Source organism: Pleurodeles waltl, chromosome 7 (genome assembly GCF_031143425.1).
Source record: "Pleurodeles waltl isolate 20211129_DDA chromosome 7, aPleWal1.hap1.20221129, whole genome shotgun sequence".
NCBI lineage: Eukaryota > Metazoa > Chordata > Amphibia > Caudata > Salamandridae > Pleurodeles > Pleurodeles waltl.
In genome coordinates this window covers 486,905,128-486,925,095 of record NC_090446.1, presented here as the reverse complement: position 1 = coordinate 486,925,095, position 19,968 = coordinate 486,905,128, and the positions used below count along the sequence as shown (strand labels likewise).

The following is a 19,968-nucleotide window of genomic DNA, read 5'->3' as shown; positions in this document are numbered from 1 at the left end:
GGGACTAGTGTGTAAGGGAAGGTGACAGGGTAAACAGGACAACGAATGAGTGAGAGCAATACAGATGAAGTTGGTGGGAGTACTAGCAATTACTCAGGAGAAAAGGAATCAAGAAAAGGCAGACAAGGGAAGTTCTACAGAGGGAAAATACAAGAGAAAGAGTGGAAGGACTTTTTAAAGAATTAATAAATAAAGCGGCAGAAAAGAGTGAGATAATTGATGAAGGATAAGAAAAGTTCAGAAAAGTGAAGGAAGAAGCCCTTAGAGTCTCACCTACCATTCATCACAAAAAATATGGGGGAAGAAATATACTGATGTTTTTAAAAAACTGCATGGAAAATTAAGGTCAAAAGAGAGTTCAAAGAAAAAGAGAGAGGCAAATAGCAAAGAGGGCACAATTGTCATCAACTATCGAAAATTTAACACCAGTCTAGTATGTGAGAAGGAACCAGCGTGAAGTGTGTGCTTATGGGAGTGCATGAATGTAATACATCAAGCAGGCAGATAGCAGTTTTGGAGGTACAGCCTGGCTTATGTCAGAAGAGAAATACAGAGTTATGAGAGGTAAAGAAAAGAGCGTGACTTGGGGCAAGCTAGACAATAACTTAATCCTACACTTAATGACACCCACAAGACCATTGGTTATGAGGCACAAGGAAAGTGGATACTTGGTGACCACATGCTAGCTTCTCTTTCCAGAGCACCTCAACCAGGGTGCAAGATTTTACAGAGAAGCATGCTGGGCTTAGAACAAAGGTTCATGCACAAGGCAATACTGCAAGCTTAAGCACAAGTGCACTAACCCCCTGATTTATATTTTTTGACGCACGCCTGCATTAGCGCATGTTTGCGCCAAAAAGTATACCGCCGCTAGCATCATTCCTGGACCCCAGCCAGGTGTCATATTTAAGCTATGACACTAGCCGGCGGTAAGGCCCAGTTAGCGTCAAAATTATTGCTGCTAACCGGGTGGGGGAGAAGTAGGGGAAATGTGAGGTTGTGCATGGAAGAATGGCACTAGTCAGGTTAGAGTAAAAAAAAAATACTCTAACCTTATTAGTGTCATTATTTCCACGCACAACCCCCATGGACATGACTCCTATCTAAGTAAAGATAGAAGTCATGCCCCCCAGCCCAATGGCCGTGCCCAGGGGACTTAGGTCCCCTGGGCATGGCCATTGGGCACAGTGCCATGTAGGGGGGCCCAGGTTACCCCCCCCCCCCAATAGCACTTTGCAAAAAAAAAAGAAATACTTAACTGGACTTACCTGGGATGGGTCCCCCATCCTTAGGTGTCCTCCAGGTGTGGGTCCGGGTGGGTGGGGGTGTCTCTGGGGGCAGGGAAGGGCACCTGTGGGCTGTTTCCATGGTCTCTGACCATGGAAAAAGGTCCACAGGTTCCCTAACGCCTGCCCTGACCCAGGCGTTAAATAATGGTGCTAAGAAGGCTTAGCGCCATTATTTAAGCCCCTCCTCCTCCCGTGCGTGATTTATGCAGGGGAGGATAAGTAAGGCGCTAGGGCCTTTGAGTCATTTTTGCCCGGGAACGCCTACCTTGCATCTTATTCACACAAGGTAGTTTTCCACAGGCAAAAAATTACTTTAACTCCAATATTTTGGCGCTAGACATGTCTAGCGTCAAAATATAAATATCGAGTTAAGCCTGCTCCTAATTTACGTTAAAACAATTACGCGAATCCGGTGCAAACAGAGTATATTTATGCCCCTAAGAGTGCAGGGAGGCATGCAGTGCTAGAATGCATGGCAACTGCCAAAGGAAACCGGAAAGGCGATAAAGGAGAAAAAGGGGGAGAAAATGGGCTTTTCGAAAGGACCAATACTCTGGTTAAAGTGGAAATACTGGAAAAGTGGTTGGAGCACCACCCAGATATAACTGAGGGGCAAATAATTTGCACATCAATTAACAGAATGAAAAATACCTCATTAATAAAAATTAAGAAAGAAGTGGTCAATTTTCATTCGTGCAGAAAAATGAACTGATTATACAACCTTTGCACCTTATTCCCAAGAAGGAGAGAAGAGGGTTCAGATTATTGGGCAACTTGTGATAGCCAGAAGGGAACGGGGGTTAATAAATGACTTCGTAAGGAGAGAAAACTGCAGGGTACCTTACACCAGTGTGAACAGTCTCATAAACGAGGTAAGGAGCCGTGGAAGAGGAGATGAGATGGCTAATTGTGATAAAATTTGACTTTAGATTGTAGTTGTTACACCCAAATAGAGCTGTTAGGAATGCAGGTTGACAGTATCATGTAGGTGGACAAAGCCATGCCGATGTGTAATTCAGTATTGTGTTCAGTTTTTGAAAGATTTAGAACATTCCTATAATAGCTAGTGAGGAGGAAAGGAGGAATAGATTCGGCTTTGCATCAACTCAGTGTTAAATTTGAGCCAGTGGTTTCCGGTGTGGGGCACCGGCACTTATTTTTTAAGGCTGGCACTTATTTTTTTGCCTCAAGCATTTACTGCGAGCAAAAGACACATATGGAAAAGATGGAGGAAGAGAGAAACGAAAACGCGTCACAAAGTGAGAAAGTAGAAAGCTGCAAGAGTGAGCTGGAGGGACAGGAGTGGCTGTAAATGGATTAAAGAGGCCCGAGATGGCTTCAGGATTACGTTGCCTCAGTATTCTGTGCTCACACATTTAATTGCACCATCCGCATGTTTCAAATGAAGCACTGCATCAACTTGACAACTTCTTATGTGTAGGAGCTGATAATGGTGAAAACTTGTATAGAAGGATGTTGACATTAATTCTCGAAGATTGCGGAAGCATCCAACAAAAATATAGAGCTGAACTCAATAAGAATAGGAAGTAGGCTGTGTTTGGAAATACTGACAAAACTAAAAGAACAGATGGGTGAGATAAAGAGATTGGAAAAGAGCGAACTGAAGAAAGTACATCATCTACTGGGACACCTTAATTTAGCAAATACATATTTAGAACCAGGAAGAGGTTTTGCATAAGACTGGCAAATGTGACAAAAGTTATGCAACAACTGCATCACAAAGTAAGACTGAACAAATAGGGGAGGAAGGAGTTGGAGCTTAGGAGGAGGTTTTTGCTCAAGAGTAACGGCAGGATTGATGCAAAGTTGGGTCACTGGCAGTTTGAAGTGAATTAGAAAGCATCAGGTGCAACTGGTTTTGGTGTACTGGAAGAGTGCGTAGTTCCCTGAAATATGGCCGATAGAATGGCCGGAGAAAAGGTATAACATTTCATTTTGGAGTCTTTCCTGGTGACTCTGGAGCACTGACAACACAAGGTCAGCAATAGTGGGATGATATTATTGAGTGATAATGAAGCAGTTGTGTAGGCTTTGAACAATTGTCTATGAAGGTGAAATGCCTGAGTAAATTGTTGAGAGCAGTGATGCTACAATGGTTGGCTTTGAAGATTGTAAAGCAAGCAAAACATGTACCTGGTATGAGCAACAATGTGGCTGATGCACTGCATGGTTCACAGTGATGAGGTTCCATGGGCTGGCTCTAGAAACGGATATCTGGCCCACCATCGCGCCAGAGAAACTGTGGAAGTTGGAAGCTTGACCATAGAAAAACCACTGAAAGTGTCATTGTCAAAGTCAAAGTTTGCTACTTATTGAACAGCATGATCTGACTTCATAGCTAGTGGGACAAAGTTTAAATTCTGTGATGCTTAATGAATTAAAAAGTGGGAAGCACATATGGCACAATCCGTGCTCAGCATGTTTAATAGATGCTTGGCTCAATTGCAGGCTACTTGGCAGAGAGTCAGCTCCTCTGGAAGATGCTTTGGGGTTATGAGCCAATAGAAGGAGAGATGTGAAAAATAATGTTGGCAGGATGTAGAAGCCGATAACTTTGTTGATAGTGAGGCAGCAGGTGGGCAGGTGGACGGTTGAGTAGGATATGCTATTCGGAATGGGAATGTAATTTGGTCAGAATGCCGTACTTGTCATGTTTTTAGTGGGTTCAGGATATCTGAGGTATTTCAGAGAAAAGGAAGTGATGGTTTGCTATGTATTAAGCTGAAAATTGATGAAATTTGCATGTTTGTAACAAGAGAACAGCAAAACGGGTCAAAAATACAAAGGGGTGGAAGTACGGCTAAGAAAATTGGAGAGCGGGAGGATGTATCATTTCATTGTGAGTGAAAAAATGTAGCGAACTCAGGCAGAAAGCAGCAGAGAGCTTCTTTACACATAGGAATGGAACAAGAGTGAAAGAAGGAGAACTGTTGGCAGCCTAGAGAAAGGGTTTGATGGGTTGTGGGTTGAATGAGAAAGGATTTGGAACACATTCCTTCCACATTGGGCAGCCACAGAAGAATTAAGGATAGGATTAAACAAGAAAGAGATTATGAAACTAGGTAGATGGCGGTCAGAAACGTACAGGGTGTATATGAGGGACAGCAGTGGGCATGAATGAAAGGAATGGTGGTCATATTTGTTGTTTTTAAGGTAGCAGGTCAACAGAAGGAGTGGTACTGGAGATTTGGATATGCAGACTTTTCATTGTACAATAGGTGAGAAAGAAGGCAAGCAATAATGGTTTTGGCATACCAATAGGTTTATGCTTGAGAGAAGTATAGGTGACACAGTTAGATACAGCGGGGATGAGATGAGCAGTTACTGGAAAGGGAAACAAAGATGTTCTAATATGGTGATGTTAGATATCAGAGAGAGCTTCTTACAACAAAGGGCAAGACTGCCATTGATGAAGTTGAGGAAAGCAGACCTGATACCCATAGGAACAATGTTACTGGGCTGCAGGATTTGGTAGACACGATTCCTGGCGACAGGAGTGTGGAAAGAAGCAAGGAAAGCATCAGCAGGGGATAAAGAAAGAAGAGAATTGAACAGAGAAACGGGAGATTTCTGTAAAATGTTGGTAGTAGCAGTAATGGATCTCCCACTGATAAAGTACGACTGTCCGGAGATATTTAGGCAAGATGGAGTGCATTTATCATTTGGAGGGATAGAACTGTACCTGTCAGTACTAATACATTTGTGCAAAAAACGTAAGATAAATAGTTGTGTGGAGGCGAAAATAAACATCTAGAGTGGTGAAAATCATTAATAGAGCTGTTATGTGTTACACATTAAATACAAATGTCAACGAAAATGGAGACAGATAACAAGACTGTAGGAGTCCTATCGAAGTGGACAGTCAACAGACAGATAAGCTGATTTCGAGTTATAAAGTTGAAGAGCATGTTTATATGTCGGATCCTGGGAAATCGGCGACTCAAATAACGAACTTTGGTACGTGGTTGATCGTCATGGTCCCTCCAAATTGACCACTGGTACTAGTGTTAGGATTCAGAAGACATACGCCTCCTTCCTTTTACAAGTCCGGCCAGTGCAGACACCGACTCTTTGCTTTTTTAAATATTCAAATGGAGTTACATTTTGAAATTAGATTGGTGCCCTTAGAACGCCAGAGTTTTCACGCTGACTTTGAGTTTGAGACCTGGTTGTGACCACGTTTATAGTCACTCCAAGCCTTTGAGTGCTTAGAAGGCAGCGGGAAGCTTCACACTTGGCATCTGCTCTTCACGGGGTGAAATGCCGTTCACACCTTGGTCATAAATCACACTCCTGAGTCTGCTCAGAGCACGTGCCTTGGGCAATAAAGACCCACCCGTGTGTACAGCTGTGTAATTAGCAGATTCTGCTAGGCCTTTCAGATGTCAACAGCATATCCTGTACGCCCCGTCTATAGGTGCCACAGAGGGCTATATAAGAGGTGGCGGAGGAACGACTGAAACACGTCACTGTCTGCTTCCTTAGTGCATCGGATTCATTCTGAAAGCCAGGTGAGTTTTTATGAAACTACCACTACTCTTATGGCTTAAACTGCTTACTTTTAAGTGCTCTGTGCCAATTTAGTGACGAGGGCAAAGGTGCCAGTTTCTGAAAGTCAGTTATCTGTGTCAAAACACAGAAAACAGATACACAGCGGGCATCAGGGCCTCATTTACAAGCCCAGTGGCGCTGGGCACTGCAGCAAGTAAGCTTGCTGTGCCGCCCTGCGCCACTGAGAAAGGGCAGAAATGTGCTGTACCTACAAGATACAGTGCATTCCTGTCCTCTCCCCCTGTGCTGGTGCACAAATTGCTGCCTTGCGCCGATGCAGGCACCCTTACACCATGGTGCAAGAGTGCCTGTGTGTGGGGATGATTGATTTTATGCAAAAAGGGACACCTTCCTGCACAAAACCAATCACAAGAGGTGTTTTCCTCTTTCTCTGTGTGCTGCAGAACGCAGCACAAATAGAAAGAAGAAATAAAGAGGAGAAATAAAGATATTTCTCCCCGTTGCGTCACTCTTATTCCACCCCTGAGCTGGCCTAGGAATCTGACACATTTGCAGGCTTGTAAATCTGGGAATACGTCAGATTCCTTCGGGTTCCATGAGTGTGGCCTGGGAACACCCCAAACACCCATGGAACGCCCTTTTCACGCAGTGGTATAGGTGAAAGATGTCCATATTTACAAGGCCAGGAACAGCCATGCAAGGATGCTTTATGTGGCTTTGTAAATATGAGCTTCCACACTGCACCACCGGAGCATCAAAAAAATGACACTCAGGTGGCACATTGTGCTGCTAGGGCCTCATAAATGAGGCCCTAATCTTCCAGGGACAGAGTCAACACTAAAACCTTAATCCAAAGCAGCACAAGCTTTACTCACAAGCCTCATGTGCACAGCATGTGCGGCAGCAATGCGTGCATCACTCCCATGGAACACGTGTGCCTGCATTTGCAGCATGGGTAGCTGAGAAACCTTCCCGCTTACACAAATCATGTACAGCAGAAGTGCAAGCTTCCCTCACACAGAAAATGCCCAGAACAGACAGCAGGACAGCAGTGGGGCAAGCGTCCCTTGCTCAGGGCCAGTGGTTGTGAATAGGGGAGCAAAACAAAGACCTGACGTTTGCGTGGTGTGGAATGAAAGGGGCAAATGGAAAGAATATGGTGCTATAGATTGGTCACCACTGTCTTTAACATTATTTCCACTGCTCTGTCCCTAGGATGATCGTGTTGCTTGCCTCCCTCCTGCTGGTAGAGTCTGCATTTGCTGCTAACAGTAAGTAACAAGCATAGCCAAAGCTAATAGGCATGCCTTTATCATAGAGCTTGCAAACAAACACATATACACACATTTACACATGGACACGTAGCAACTTCGCTATAGGCATCCACACATGCAGGCAAAAACCAACTCTCATACAGAGGCTAATGTATACAGACCAGTGTAGGTGCAGGCAGGGACATCTTCAGGATTTTGGGGAACCTAGGCCAAACGTATTTTGGGGAGCCCTTTTTGGAACAGTTTTAAAATTATGATCCGATTTCAGCTCTTTCATGCCCTATTTGACTAGTTCACTGACAGTGGCAGGCACACTCGTCGAAGTTCTAAACGTATTGACATTTAATATTCAGTGAAAGTGCTGTGTGTTTTCAATGATGTAATACAGTATCAGCTCACTAATATTACTGCAAATCATCGCTGTGTCACTACCCTCTTCTAGCTCCCCCATTTCTCAAATGTGAGGACCTGTTTTGATCTAAAAATAACTTTTTTATGGATGTTGCATGAAACATAAACACAACACTTCCCTGCAAAATGCCTGTAAATGAGTCACATAAGTGATCCTCATTTAAAATAAATTAAAGGAAAACATTATTTAAAACAAACTGTTTAAGAAATATTCAATGTCATGAGGGCAAGACTATGCAGAACACAGCGTCCCCATCAGAACCCCCCCTCCCGCTGAACGGCTGAGGGGTTGGGCCAGAGCCCACTTTGCCCATGCCGTAAAACTCTGGATAAAGGCACCCATGCACACAGGACATCACCCCTAGAGAGAAACTCCCACAAAACAACAGAGACCCAGACACATACGCACAGATAACACATTTGCAGACGCCCATGCACAAATAACACTCATGTAGTGGTAGATGCACGCAGAGCAACACAGACAGTCCTCCATGCACATAAATTACTGACCATACCCCGTGCATTGATGATAATACACACACACGTCAGCAGTGGATGAATGAACGGATAAAAGCATGGTTGGGTAGATGGTTATATTGGTGGGTGGATAGATTCATTACCTTCAGTCTTTATGTTATTATCAGTGTGTTCTGTCTAAATTCAAGGGAATTACTATTTACTTTGGTGATATTTTGCAAACTCTTGGTGCTCTGCAAATATTGCCTGCTTTCCTCGAACCTGGTTCCTGTATTGAGTTTGTGAATAGGCGTTACTTTGTTACTTGGATGAGGTTACTGTTAATATGCCATATGTATGTCGCCTGTGGTGCTCCTGATATGTTTGTGTTTGGCAGGTGCGGGTGGATGGGCTGTCAGACAGCTAGTGTGGTCTGGCTTTACTAAATATTATTAAACCACATCTTAGACGCATTTATGTAAGACGGAGAATGGGATACATTTTTATTCAAGTATCTTCGCATGTTCTCCATGCTAAGTACAGACAATTAACAAATCAAACATGTAGCATATGCCCACCAAAACATTATCACCAGCTTGAATGCTTTATTTAACTATTTGTATGATACAACAGTTGGGGGTTGTTTAGTTTCTAATAAGCCTTTAAAGTCTCTGTTTAAAAGTTCAGATTTGCATCTCACCGTTCTTTAAGCAGCATTTTTTCAAAGGGACACGTGAACTGTAAAGAACTCCAAACTTTAGTATCTTTGTGTTTTGTGGCTTTACTGAGGCCTTCACACGTTCACATAAATATCTAACTGTCATGGAGTGGAGGGTTTTGAGGCTCCCGGCAGCTCCCCGGTGTAAACACAAAATACATCTCACGCTGGCATTCAGAACAAAGATTTAAATCCTGGATGCCATGACAAGAATTTAAATTGTTTGGCCGGCTTCTGTTGCAATAAATCTGTACCCCATGGAGGATAACCTGTGGATGCTAACTAGAAGATGCGCACATTTCTTCTTCTGAGGAAAAACGCCGTATTTTCTAAATAGATACTGAGCATGTTACAACAAAGCTGTGATATCTAGATAACAATGCAGTAGAAAAGTCTGCTCGATTGCCTTTATAAGCACAAAAACACCGTTTAACTAGCCTTTTTCACATTGCCGCATTCAGTCAATCGCTGCATACTTTGATGATGAATTTCTGAAGAATTCCAGTGGCCCGGCTTTATTTATTGTGTCAAACATACAGACTTAAATTATGCACATGAATGCTGCTGTAAATTTGAATGCACTGCAGTGCCATTGGAATCCTGTCCTTTTAATGTGCCAATTGCACGCTATTGGTCCAGGAACAGAATATAATGTTCCAAACTGGCAGCATTTTCAGGTAAATGTCACTTGGCAGTGAGCCATGCCATGGGCTTCAACAGGAATACGGCCCTATAAAGTCATGTGACCAACATTTTAGGGCTGGTAAAAACCAAGATCTTTTTTTAAATATATAATAATCACAAACACATGCACTGTGGGTCTTGAGCCATCCACCTTAAGCCAGTACATTGTTCAGCCCAGGATCCTTCAGTCATTGGCATGAAACATTGTCAATCATATCTTGAATCAGCCCACAGGACCCTCGCTCGCTTTCTATCGGCTGTTTGGGTGTATGAGTTTGTCTGTGTTGAGATGCATGAGGTGCTTGCCATAACTGACTAGTTCAGCAAAAGATTACTCATTCAATATTTTGTTTTAAAAAGTGCAGTAATTCTTCACATATTTAAAACAAATTGTTCCTCTCGTCTGCCATCGGGCACTTCTTTCTTTCTAGGCACCAGGAAAAACCATTTAGCATGCCAGGGCTATTGCTGTTTGTTTCACAAAAATAACCCCCTTTCTTCAGTGGGTGCGGGGATTGTTTCTGTAAAATAAAAACATTGTCAAACAAGTGTGATAACATGGTTGCAGGCAAGGCATCACCTTTTTTTTTTTTTATCTCAAGTCATCTTGCTATGTTAATACAAAGATTTTTTGTGAAAATGCCTTGCCATATCGGAAGGATTCCCAGTCACCAAACTTTAAAAGACCCATTCAAATACGTAGTATCCTCTGGCATATGTTTTAAAAATACAATACTTGGACGCCTAGATTCCCAATATAAAATCCTCTGTTTGAATTCCTAATTACAGGCACACTTTGACATCTCTAGATGCCTGTGATAAAATGAAGTATCTGCTCAACTGTAATAAGTTCTTACAGCTGAGTCCTGATATCACAATGCTTAATATCAGGAACAGCAATCAAGGCCAAGGCAGGCCACGGACGTCATGGAGCACAATTACAGCCACGGTTTAAACACTGAAAATGGGAACTGTTTTATCTTCTTCGGATATGGTTTTATAGAAAGAAAAAGCAATCAGCATAGAGTAGATATTTATGGCAACATGCTTGTTTTATAGGGCATTGTAGGAAAGGGCATTGCAGGGGAGGTATTTTGTTTGTATGTTTCCACACAATCAGAGCCACAGCATGTTTTAACCTGACTTACATTAAAGTGATTCCAATTCTTTTTTGCAAAAAATGACTAACTGCTTTTTGGTGGGTTTAATTTCACATTGCAGATTTTGCTTTTATTATTCATGTCTGCACTGAACTTAAATGAGCAAAATGCCAATGATTGAAGCTGATTGTGAGAAGGGTGATGGTGTGACAATGTCACATGTGGAATAAAATACTGTCTGCCACACATTAAAGGATATTGCAAGCCTCCTTGGAGTTCCATTACCTTATAAAGGAATTTGGCCTTCTTTCACGTTCCTTCATATGATCATTGGATGCCTCTGTGACTTGCAATATCCTTCTAATATTTCAGCAGGGGATACTTTGTCCTGCATAATGCAAGTAGATTCATATTTCTGTAGCATTTGGGATTGTTGCTATTCATGATCATGCAGCTTCATGGTGACATGCAGAATATGAGGTAAAGTGCACTCATCTGCACACAATCAGAATATTACAAGTCAAAGAGGATTTCCACGATCATACAGAAGTTCATGGTCACAAGCCAAGTTCCTCTATAATGGTATACAACTCTGGGACGACTAAAAGTAACCTCATTACCTACCGTTATTTTTGTTCTTCCTAGTATGTAGCCTCTTAAATGGTTTCCATATATAAGGAGAGAAGTATCTGAAAGTAAATAAGCTATTTTTCCTTACAAAACCACCCACATGTTGGCAGTTTTGTAAATGAAGAGAAGTGTTTCAATGACCTAAAATATAATATTATGTAAGGTAAGTGTCTTTTCTTGTCTCTGTCAAATAATTACATTTTAAAACAATCTAAACTTCTGTCTAGAAAGTGTTTTATTAGAATTGTGTATACTGAGGATTGCATAAAAACTAAGGGGCATATTTATGGAAAGTGGTGCTACACATAGTGCAGCACCACTTTTCTTGAACCCCTTAGTGCTCCCCTAACACCACCATGGTAGAGCCATATTTAAAATACGATGCATCATGGCAGTAGTTAGGGTGACTAGTGTAATTTTTTTTAAGGTCATCTGGCACTTTTTAGGGTTAGCTTAAAAAATTATGATGCTAATCCTGCCAAGCAACCAGAAGCCCATTGTGTTCAATGGCAACATCTGTTTAACGCCTGCACTAAGCAGGTGTTAAAAATGCCGGTAAAAATGGCGCAAAGGAATCTCATAGATTCCTTTGCGCCCTTTTTATTGTCCCCTAGCACTGGATAGCCCCCCTTGCATACATTATGCCTGGTGCAGACATAATGTGGTGCAAGAGGTTGCAAAGTGGTGCAAAGCATGCACTGTGCCACTCTGTAAATATGGTGCAGTGTTTTTAGCCATATTGGGCCACATTTGCGTAAAAAAAATGGCGCAAATGTGGCACAAAGAGGCGCTAGTGGTTCTTCAATATGCCCATAAGAGTGATAGGTGGAACGCTTGAAATAATTCAGCCTCGGTAATTACTCTGGGTCACCTTCCAGTGAATCATTTTTTGCTCATTGTGCCACTCTAGACAGGAAGCATCTACGTGCAATGGTTTATAGTCAGCATTTCCATAGAGACCTCCATGAAATGAAAAAGAACGCTAGAACATTGTGTTTCCTTTCCAGGATCAGTCGCTAGGCATTCTCTGCCCCACCAGCATGCCTCAGAAGCCTTCATACTGGGAAAGTGATTTGAATAACAGTGCTCGATGTTGACACTTGCAATGATTTCTATCTGTTAAATTAGATCTGAGGAGCCGCCTGACAATTACAATTAACAGAGCGGTGGGAAGGAAGCCGCTTCCTTCATCCCTCAGCTGATAAGTGATAACAGTAGAGAGATGTGTGTTGGCGGTGCCGGCAGGAGGAGAGCACTTTCTAAACTACAGAAGCAGTTCTATAAATCACAGGCGAACACTCACTTGTTTTCTTATTACAGGCACGTTCTGACGTTAGACCTTACTTCAAATAAGAAATAAAGGCCATACCTTTCTAAGGATATGACAGTCTCCCACAAATCAAATTCTTGTAACTTACAGTTCGGGTTATTTTTTCTCCTAAGTGCAAAATGTACCCCACTATGAGATGGATGCATTAAAACTTCCACATTTCTAAACATTGTGGGATGTTATTACAAGTTCATAGTAAAGGACTGGTTGGTAGGGATGTGTGAACAGGTTGGTGAGTTTGAAACGCAGGCAGGAATTTTCAGTCAGGTATAGGTGTCTACCTCACCAATGAAACACTAACTCACTCTGAGTAACCCTTACCTGACTTTAAGATCACCTCTTTACAGTTACGTTGTTTTAAGAGCATGGTGCAGTACTGCATTACATTGTACAGTGCTACATTTCTGGGGATAGTGAAAACTGCTGGTGCTCCTAATTTCTGTTCTGCCATTAAAGAAAGCCTTTTTAAAGCATGATTGGAAATACATACTCCGTTCAAATGATTTCCTTTTTACATAAAATGTACTTAACAGCAGTAAACTATATAGTGCCCAACTTAGGCCCAGATTTATACTTTTTTAGTGCCACATTTGCGTCATTTTTTGACGCAAAATCGGCGCAAACTTACAAAATACAATTGCATTTTGTAACTTTGCACTGTTAAAAAGTGACGCAAATGCAGTGTTAAAAAAGTACAAGTATGGGCCTTAGAGTTTGGCGGATGGTATACTGTTACAAATGTGGCAGATGATCCATCTGCTGTATTACAAGTGCTATGGGATATAATGATCTTGTAACAAGGCAGATTTGATAAATCAGGCCCATAATTTTCAAACGTAGTAAAAACTACTAAAGTGCAACCTCTTGGAAGCAATACAGCTCACATTGAGCTCTAATAAGTTGTATTTATCAAGGCCTTTTCAAAAGCGCATGGAGACCAAAACAGAAACAGACAAAGGCATTGACATAGGTGCATCACAAACCAATTAAAAAGGGCACTCTGTGTGTGCAATGAATGGATGAGATACAGAACAAAATATGTCGAGACAGATCGTACTTTTCAGGTGTAAATAGTGTCTCATGCATTCCAGTAGAGGAAGAAGGATGCACCCAAAAAGCCATTAGAAAGAAGGAAAATCTGAAGAACTCCTGTGTGCTGATCAAAAATATGTCTGCCAATGGCTGAAGGTTCTTCAGCTAAAGAAGACAATGACTGAAGGAGGCGGAACCAACACCTTTTTAATGATGTATAGAGTACAATACACCCAGTGTGAACGTAAATGACAGCCTTTCCCGTTAGACTTCAAAATTAGGTCCAGCACTTACTCTTTGTTCTTCCAGCCAAGCTGAAATCTGCATTACATCCGGAAACAAATGCAATTAACCACAACATTGTTCTTTCATTGCTCTATAAGCTACAAAGCAACAGTGGAACAAACGCTTTACACATAGGGAAATATTTATCCTGCATTGCATTTCTCATGATCAGGAAGAGAGGGGGTGTGAATTGCACACTGCTATGAACTGAAATGATTGAAGTCCACAACACCACTGCAAAGCTAGCGCACAGACTTCCGAAAGGAGTGGCTTCAGTGAATCTCACGAACAGATAAAAAATCTAATAGTATACTCTAAATAAATAATATCAGAAGATAGCGTCAGAACAAAATTATATCCGTAAATGTACAGCAAATGGAATTGTGTGGCAAAATAATGGATATTTTTGTGACAAAAATGCAGAAATTAAAACAGAACAAAATATGTAGCTTTGTCACACCGTACAAACAAGTGCCTTTTAGACTGCTAAAATGTATTAAAAGAGTTTTTGACATCTACAGTTTCACTCCTCACCAACTGAAAAGTTATGTCATATCTGAAGAGGTCTGCCACATGCTGCTGGCCAACAGAGGACGTTAATTTAGTCCGCCACCATGGGCCCCAACTAGCTACATATATTGGCTGCTTCTTGACCCCTCACAATGACAGTCATAAATGGGATGATATTAACAAAGACCATTCCAGCAAATCGCCTCAGCATCTCTCCCCAAACTATGTTTGCTCAGGACCATAAACAAAATGGCTCAGAGTGGACAGGCCAGAGAAATAAAGTAGTAAGTGAGGTACGATCATGTGAAATTTCATAAGGGACTTGCAGAGCTGCTCAAAGATGCTAACATACCGAAAACCATATATTGTGCACAGGTCTCTCACCCTTCTTCATGCATCGCACTGCTAAGGGCTGTGTCCCATCACATGCTAACCACACTTCAGTGGTCATTATGCATGACATGGACATGGAAACACTTCCACGTAGGACAAAAACAAAGTCAATACAATACAACACACCCTTCTCATTGTAGTGTGCTACCCACAAAGGGAAGTGCTTCGTCACCCCACATGCAGGCAGTAAGCACTGTATAAATGTTGTAAAACAATACAGAGCAAAACTATGCCTCATATAAAATGACTTTTCACAAGCTTCCCTGAGCTGGGACAATACACAAAGAGGAATGCTAGTTTGGGCGCTTGGAAATGGCTAAAAAATATCCTGCCCGTGCTGTCTCAAAGGAAGAGTCCACCCTGGTGTCAAAAAATGTTCAGAATTTGGTTTTGTTTAACCAACTGTACTCTAATGAATCAAAAGCATTACAAGCTCATCCTGACTTCCTCTTTAGGCCTACCCATGCGAGGGTAGCTGCTCTCCCATGAAACAGGAAGTGCTACAGCCCCCAACATACACTATGTTCTCTTTAGGACTTCTCGTGCCTCAAGTTTGGGTGTAGCATTTTCTTTCTTTCACTGCTCAGGGGAGATTCCTCGATCTCATCATATATCCTCACCTGCCACATGGACTCTGTGTACTGAAGATTATCAGTAGGTAAATGGGCCGTTTCTAAAGTAATACAGTTCTATTGCTACCAAGTACACTTCACTGCCATAGGAATACTGAACAATAATGTAACTAACCCATATGAGAATAATGCAGTATACTTACTGCTCATGGCGTATGTGAAGACTTTAGGTGCCGACAGCTTTTTATATTGCACTTTTAGCAAATAAAGCTCTTTTTTGTGCTTTGTAGTCCAGAGTCGATCCTCTTCCTTTGCCGGGGAGTACGGAGCTGGCGGTGGAACTGCATTTTCCTACTCTGGACCACATTTGAATGGACCAATCACAGCCCTTCGGATACGTGAGAATCCCAGCCACATCCTTGGGTGAGCTCTACATTTTCGAATTTCATGATGTTAAGCAATGGGAAACGTGTAATACAGTCACTACTTAACCACACTCCAAACTCTTTCTTGCCATCTTCTCTTTCTACCCTTCTTTCTCCATGTCGAACATACTTCCTGCACTCTTTTTTCTCCGGCTGGCACCCGCTCCCCTTCCTAGTAGGAAAAGGAAATCCTTATTATGTTGTGCGTCATTATTGGTCACACTATTTCCAGATCGCACACCTCAGTTCTTTCTCTGCTTGCTGTCTCCCTGCTTCGTTCTCCATCGCCCTTATTTTTGACTCACTCTGAACTGGAGGGCTATGGCAGTAGTCTGACAAGTAAGCACTGACATACCCTAGTGGCACAGTATCAAACCTACGTAGTCACATCAGTCTGCTTCATAACCCAAAGTGCAGAACACAAGTAATTTTTGGTACGGTAGTTTGTAAAAAAAAATATAAATAAATAAAAAAGTGCGTTGGTCTATTGGCCTAACCATGTTTTTTAGTAACTGCCACCGATCCTGCTTTATGCCGATGTTGCCAATTACCAAGGCTTCATGCGAGAAACAACACACGAAATGGCGGTATATCATAAGACCTATGCAACCTGTCCTTTCGTCAACTATTGTATGCTCTTCTCATCGAAGTCCCAGTGTGTGCCGGGGGCTAGGCTTGCCTTGCTGCCAAGTCCTTATGGGCGGTCCTGATTTCTGCCCAGGCCACATGTGCCATGCCCGTCTGCCGCTGCCCCTTTTTACCAAGTCTTGTTTGCCCTCTGCCGCCCCTGCTGTCAGGCATCCCAGAGGTGCTATGGCGTACTTTTCTCATTTTTTGAACACTTTATATCCTTGCTGACAGCACCCTTCCGCCACACTGCCTGCAGTTTCCTGACCGCTGGCAGCTCCCTCTTGCTTAGGAGAACCCCAGACTCTCCAGCTCCCTTACTATATTAAGCAAGAACATGTCAGTTCCCACGCCTGACAGTTGTACCCCATCTGCAGCTCGATGTCCTGGCGACTGCAGATTGATAAGGCCATGCCTCACAAACCCCATGCGTTAGCCCGGCTCAACTTGGACATTGTAATGTTTAGCTGCATATTACCTCAGCCGAACTTACCAGGCGTGCTACCGCCGCCAATCCTGCTGTCATGGCCCCTGCAGCTGTCTTCTACCCATGTTCGCGAGGTTGTTTCCACCCAGATGTATAACTACTGCCCCTGGCCATCTTTCCATTTGATTACGAAGGTTATAGCTGGCAACAGCTGCGCCCGCCTCATACCTGGCTGTCCTAACCAAACCACACTTGTGTGAGGCAACAATAAGCCCCAATAAGCGTTCCGCTCTTCTGCCGACTTCTGTGCTCTGGACACCAATGAATGTCCCACGATTCACGTTGTACGGGCATTCCCCTCACGGGTCTGTTGAGAAAGAAGCAAGATTAGGAGCTGGAATGCTTAACTTTCACCTTAAAAGCCTTTGATTACTAGCGCTCTATGCACTTGATGCGCCTCTCTTCTAGCCCATGGGCTGCTGCCATGGTTGCTGCACCTATTCTGAAAAAGTGCAAGCCGTAACTGCTGAGGTTGAGGCCGATTTTTCCCAGTGCCATTCTCATGACCACAACAAAATTGAACCTGCTCAGGTAGGAGCCATCCTTATGCTGAAAAAGCGGCTTATCTGGTGGTGGGACCTTTGCCTACATAGGCCTTCAACAAACATACATGGAAATGCCTACTAAGCTCAGGCAATTCAGCCGTGAACTTTTTCCTCTGCCCAACTGGTCAGTTTTTGAGCGCCTCAGGTGTATCACCACCCAATCCTGGCCAAACATAACATCCTTTCCCAGCAGACATGCTGCCCCAGCTGACTCTCCTGCCGGTACTACCAACACCCCCACTCTAAATGCTCTGGAGAAGGCCAGACTGAAAGCTGTCTAAATGACAGATGTTCATGCTCATCCACCCACACCTCAGCAAGTGTTTTTAATAATTGCTTCAAAATATCAAAATCTATTGGGCGCCTCTTGTCTTGTTGCTTGGGTTGCAACCTGCTCCACCTTTTCATGGCTGCCCTGCACAAGAACGTATTAGTGGGGTCTTCTTTCCCCACCAGTTTAGCGTAAAAGGCTACTGTGCTCAAATGAGTCTGTGCCCAGCTCCTGCTCTTACCCTTTGCATAAGTCCCTGCAGTGAACCATTTTTTACATCCTATGTGGTTACCACACTTAACCATTTGCCCCGGTTTCCTTCCTGAAAGTCTCCCAGCACATATGGTCTCTGTCGCCAATCCCTTGCACCACCCGTCCTGCTGGTGTTAAGCAGGTTCTCTGGCAGCCTGCTTCTCTTTTCGCGTGCTTGGCACAGATGGCATCTTATTGGGGAAGAGGTACTCTCCCTACTGTGTCAGCCTGGCTCTATGATAGGTTCTTTTGTGATACTACTACTGAAATCTATGCAACACTGCAGCCACCAACTTCAAGGCCTAAAGATATAGGGCAGTCACTTCGAAACTATCTCCTGACAGCGCCGCCACTTGCACAGAATTCCCCCATGCGCACCCTGTTCACAAAGTCCCCACGTACGGCTTGATGAATGACTCCTTTGAATTTCACTCCACTTTCTCATGTCCCTTTTGCTGTCTCTGTTACAAATATAGCACTCCCATTTGGAACCTTCCTTTCTGTACCCACACTACTGCCCCTTCTAATGTGTTGTACCAGTTGGGTCATCATGTATATTGCCTTTATTGTTTGGACCGATGCCACCTACTATTACTAACATAACGTGACTTGTAGCCTCTGTACTGTTCATTATGGTTAATTCTGCTGTATTGTTTGGTAATAAAGCTAAAAAATAAAGGTTTTTAAAAAAAATGGGGAATGAGTTGCACTTAAAAAAAAAAAATGCTCTATTTTAAATCAATCACAGAAATGGTGGTCTGCTGCCCTCAGCAGGCTACCACCCTATGATGGCTGCGATTCCTAGTTACTCGCAATTTGCTGCCTACCTCATTATTATTCATGAGATAGGGAGAATTCCAAACCACTAGGAATCAGTCATTTGTGAAGCAACCTATTACTCCATGGGTCGGTTTGCATATCACCACACTGGTCACAAAAATACTGGTCACAAATTTTGCATTCTTATGGTCCTTTGTGCTAAATTGAAAATCCGTGCAAGAGTCTGTGTCACTTTGCATGACATGGTGTGAACCCTTTGTAAATCTGGCTGCTTGTTCAATTGTCTCACTCTTGCAGGTTTGTCTCAATTTCTTCCTGATTCGTTTGTCAGTATTTTGCCATCTTTCTTTTCCTCCTTCTTTCTCCCATTTCTGCTTTTCTCTTTCTTGTTCTGGGTCAAAGTCAGATGATGCAAGATAAGTGTTGTTCCCCAAAAATGAGTGCTGGAGACCACCCTAACCGACACAAATTCAACACTGCTACATGTAAAAATCTACTAAAATCCATGATGCTGAGGTTTAGATAAGCATGCAGGAAGTTCAAAGAGGGCCATCCTGTGGTTACCTTTCAATGACTGTTTTTTTTCTCCATTTTCTACAGTATCCAGATAAAGTATGGCAATGTGTGGAGTGAATACTATGGCAACCCTGCAGGGACCCTCCTGGAGGTGAACCTGCACCCTGGTGAGTATATCACTCAGGCCTCAGGCAAGTTTGCCTCCTACGTCAATGAGCTGACTTTCCTCACCAACAGGGGGCGCCTATTTCGTTTTGGCCAGCCCTCCGGCACAAGCTTCAATGACTTCCCACTCCACCAGAATGGAATTCTACGATATGTCAGTGGGCGTTATTCCTCTGTCATCCACAGCATCGGTTTCCACTGGGACCGCAACCCGTATGGTGACTGCGTCCACTGTGCGTTAGAAGGCAAAAAGCCAAGCAGCTAATCGCCTTTCCAGACAATTTTGCATGGCTGCAAACTGTACAAGTGTATTCTGAGTCCACCTCTGGCCAGTAGTAGAAGGACACCAGAATTGTGGGTCCAAGTCACGTCCTTTGTGTACTGCCAAATTTTTAAGGCCACCAATGTCATCCAACCAAATAAAAATACCATGCACTGTCAAAACGTCTCTGAATTTGTTTGTTTCTAATCAAAGGGATGGCATGCATCTTTTGGAATAATGGAGAAGTCCTAAACTGCACCCCTGGTCAACCTACAATATTTTACTATTCGTGAGCCAGACTTACTGTGTGTTTTATAATGTCAGACATAATTATCCTATATAGGAAGAAGATAGTTAAGTTCTTGGTATTAAAGGAACGGGATAACAAGCATCCATGCATCTATGGCACTAGGACCAAGCT

The 19,968-nt window shown here is 42.9% G+C and overlaps 1 protein-coding gene across 1 annotated transcript; it reads left to right on the top strand.

The window, feature by feature from the left end:
- The first annotated feature begins 5,731 nt into the window (after positions 1 to 5,731).
- LOC138304236 (zymogen granule membrane protein 16-like) lies at positions 5,732 to 19,729 on the top strand. Its single transcript, XM_069244127.1, has 4 exons — positions 5,732 to 5,821; positions 7,038 to 7,093; positions 15,508 to 15,640; positions 19,205 to 19,729. Exons 2-4 carry the CDS (start codon positions 7,039 to 7,041, stop codon positions 19,548 to 19,550), a joined length of 534 nt encoding a protein of 177 aa, XP_069100228.1. The 5' UTR covers positions 5,732 to 5,821; position 7,038; the 3' UTR covers positions 19,551 to 19,729.
- Positions 19,730 to 19,968: the final 239 nt, after the last annotated feature.

Excerpts from the sequence above, each read along its gene's own strand:
- LOC138304236 (XM_069244127.1), top strand. The coding sequence starts at position 7,039 with ATGATCGTGTTGCTTGCCTCCCTCCTGCTGGTAGAGTCTGCATTTGCT. Across the intron at positions 7,094-15,507 it reads GTCTGCATTTGCTGCTAACA|TCCAGAGTCGATCCTCTTCC; the intron begins GTAAGTAACAAG and ends TGTGCTTTGTAG. Across the intron at positions 15,641-19,204 it reads AATCCCAGCCACATCCTTGG|TATCCAGATAAAGTATGGCA; the intron begins GTGAGCTCTACA and ends CATTTTCTACAG.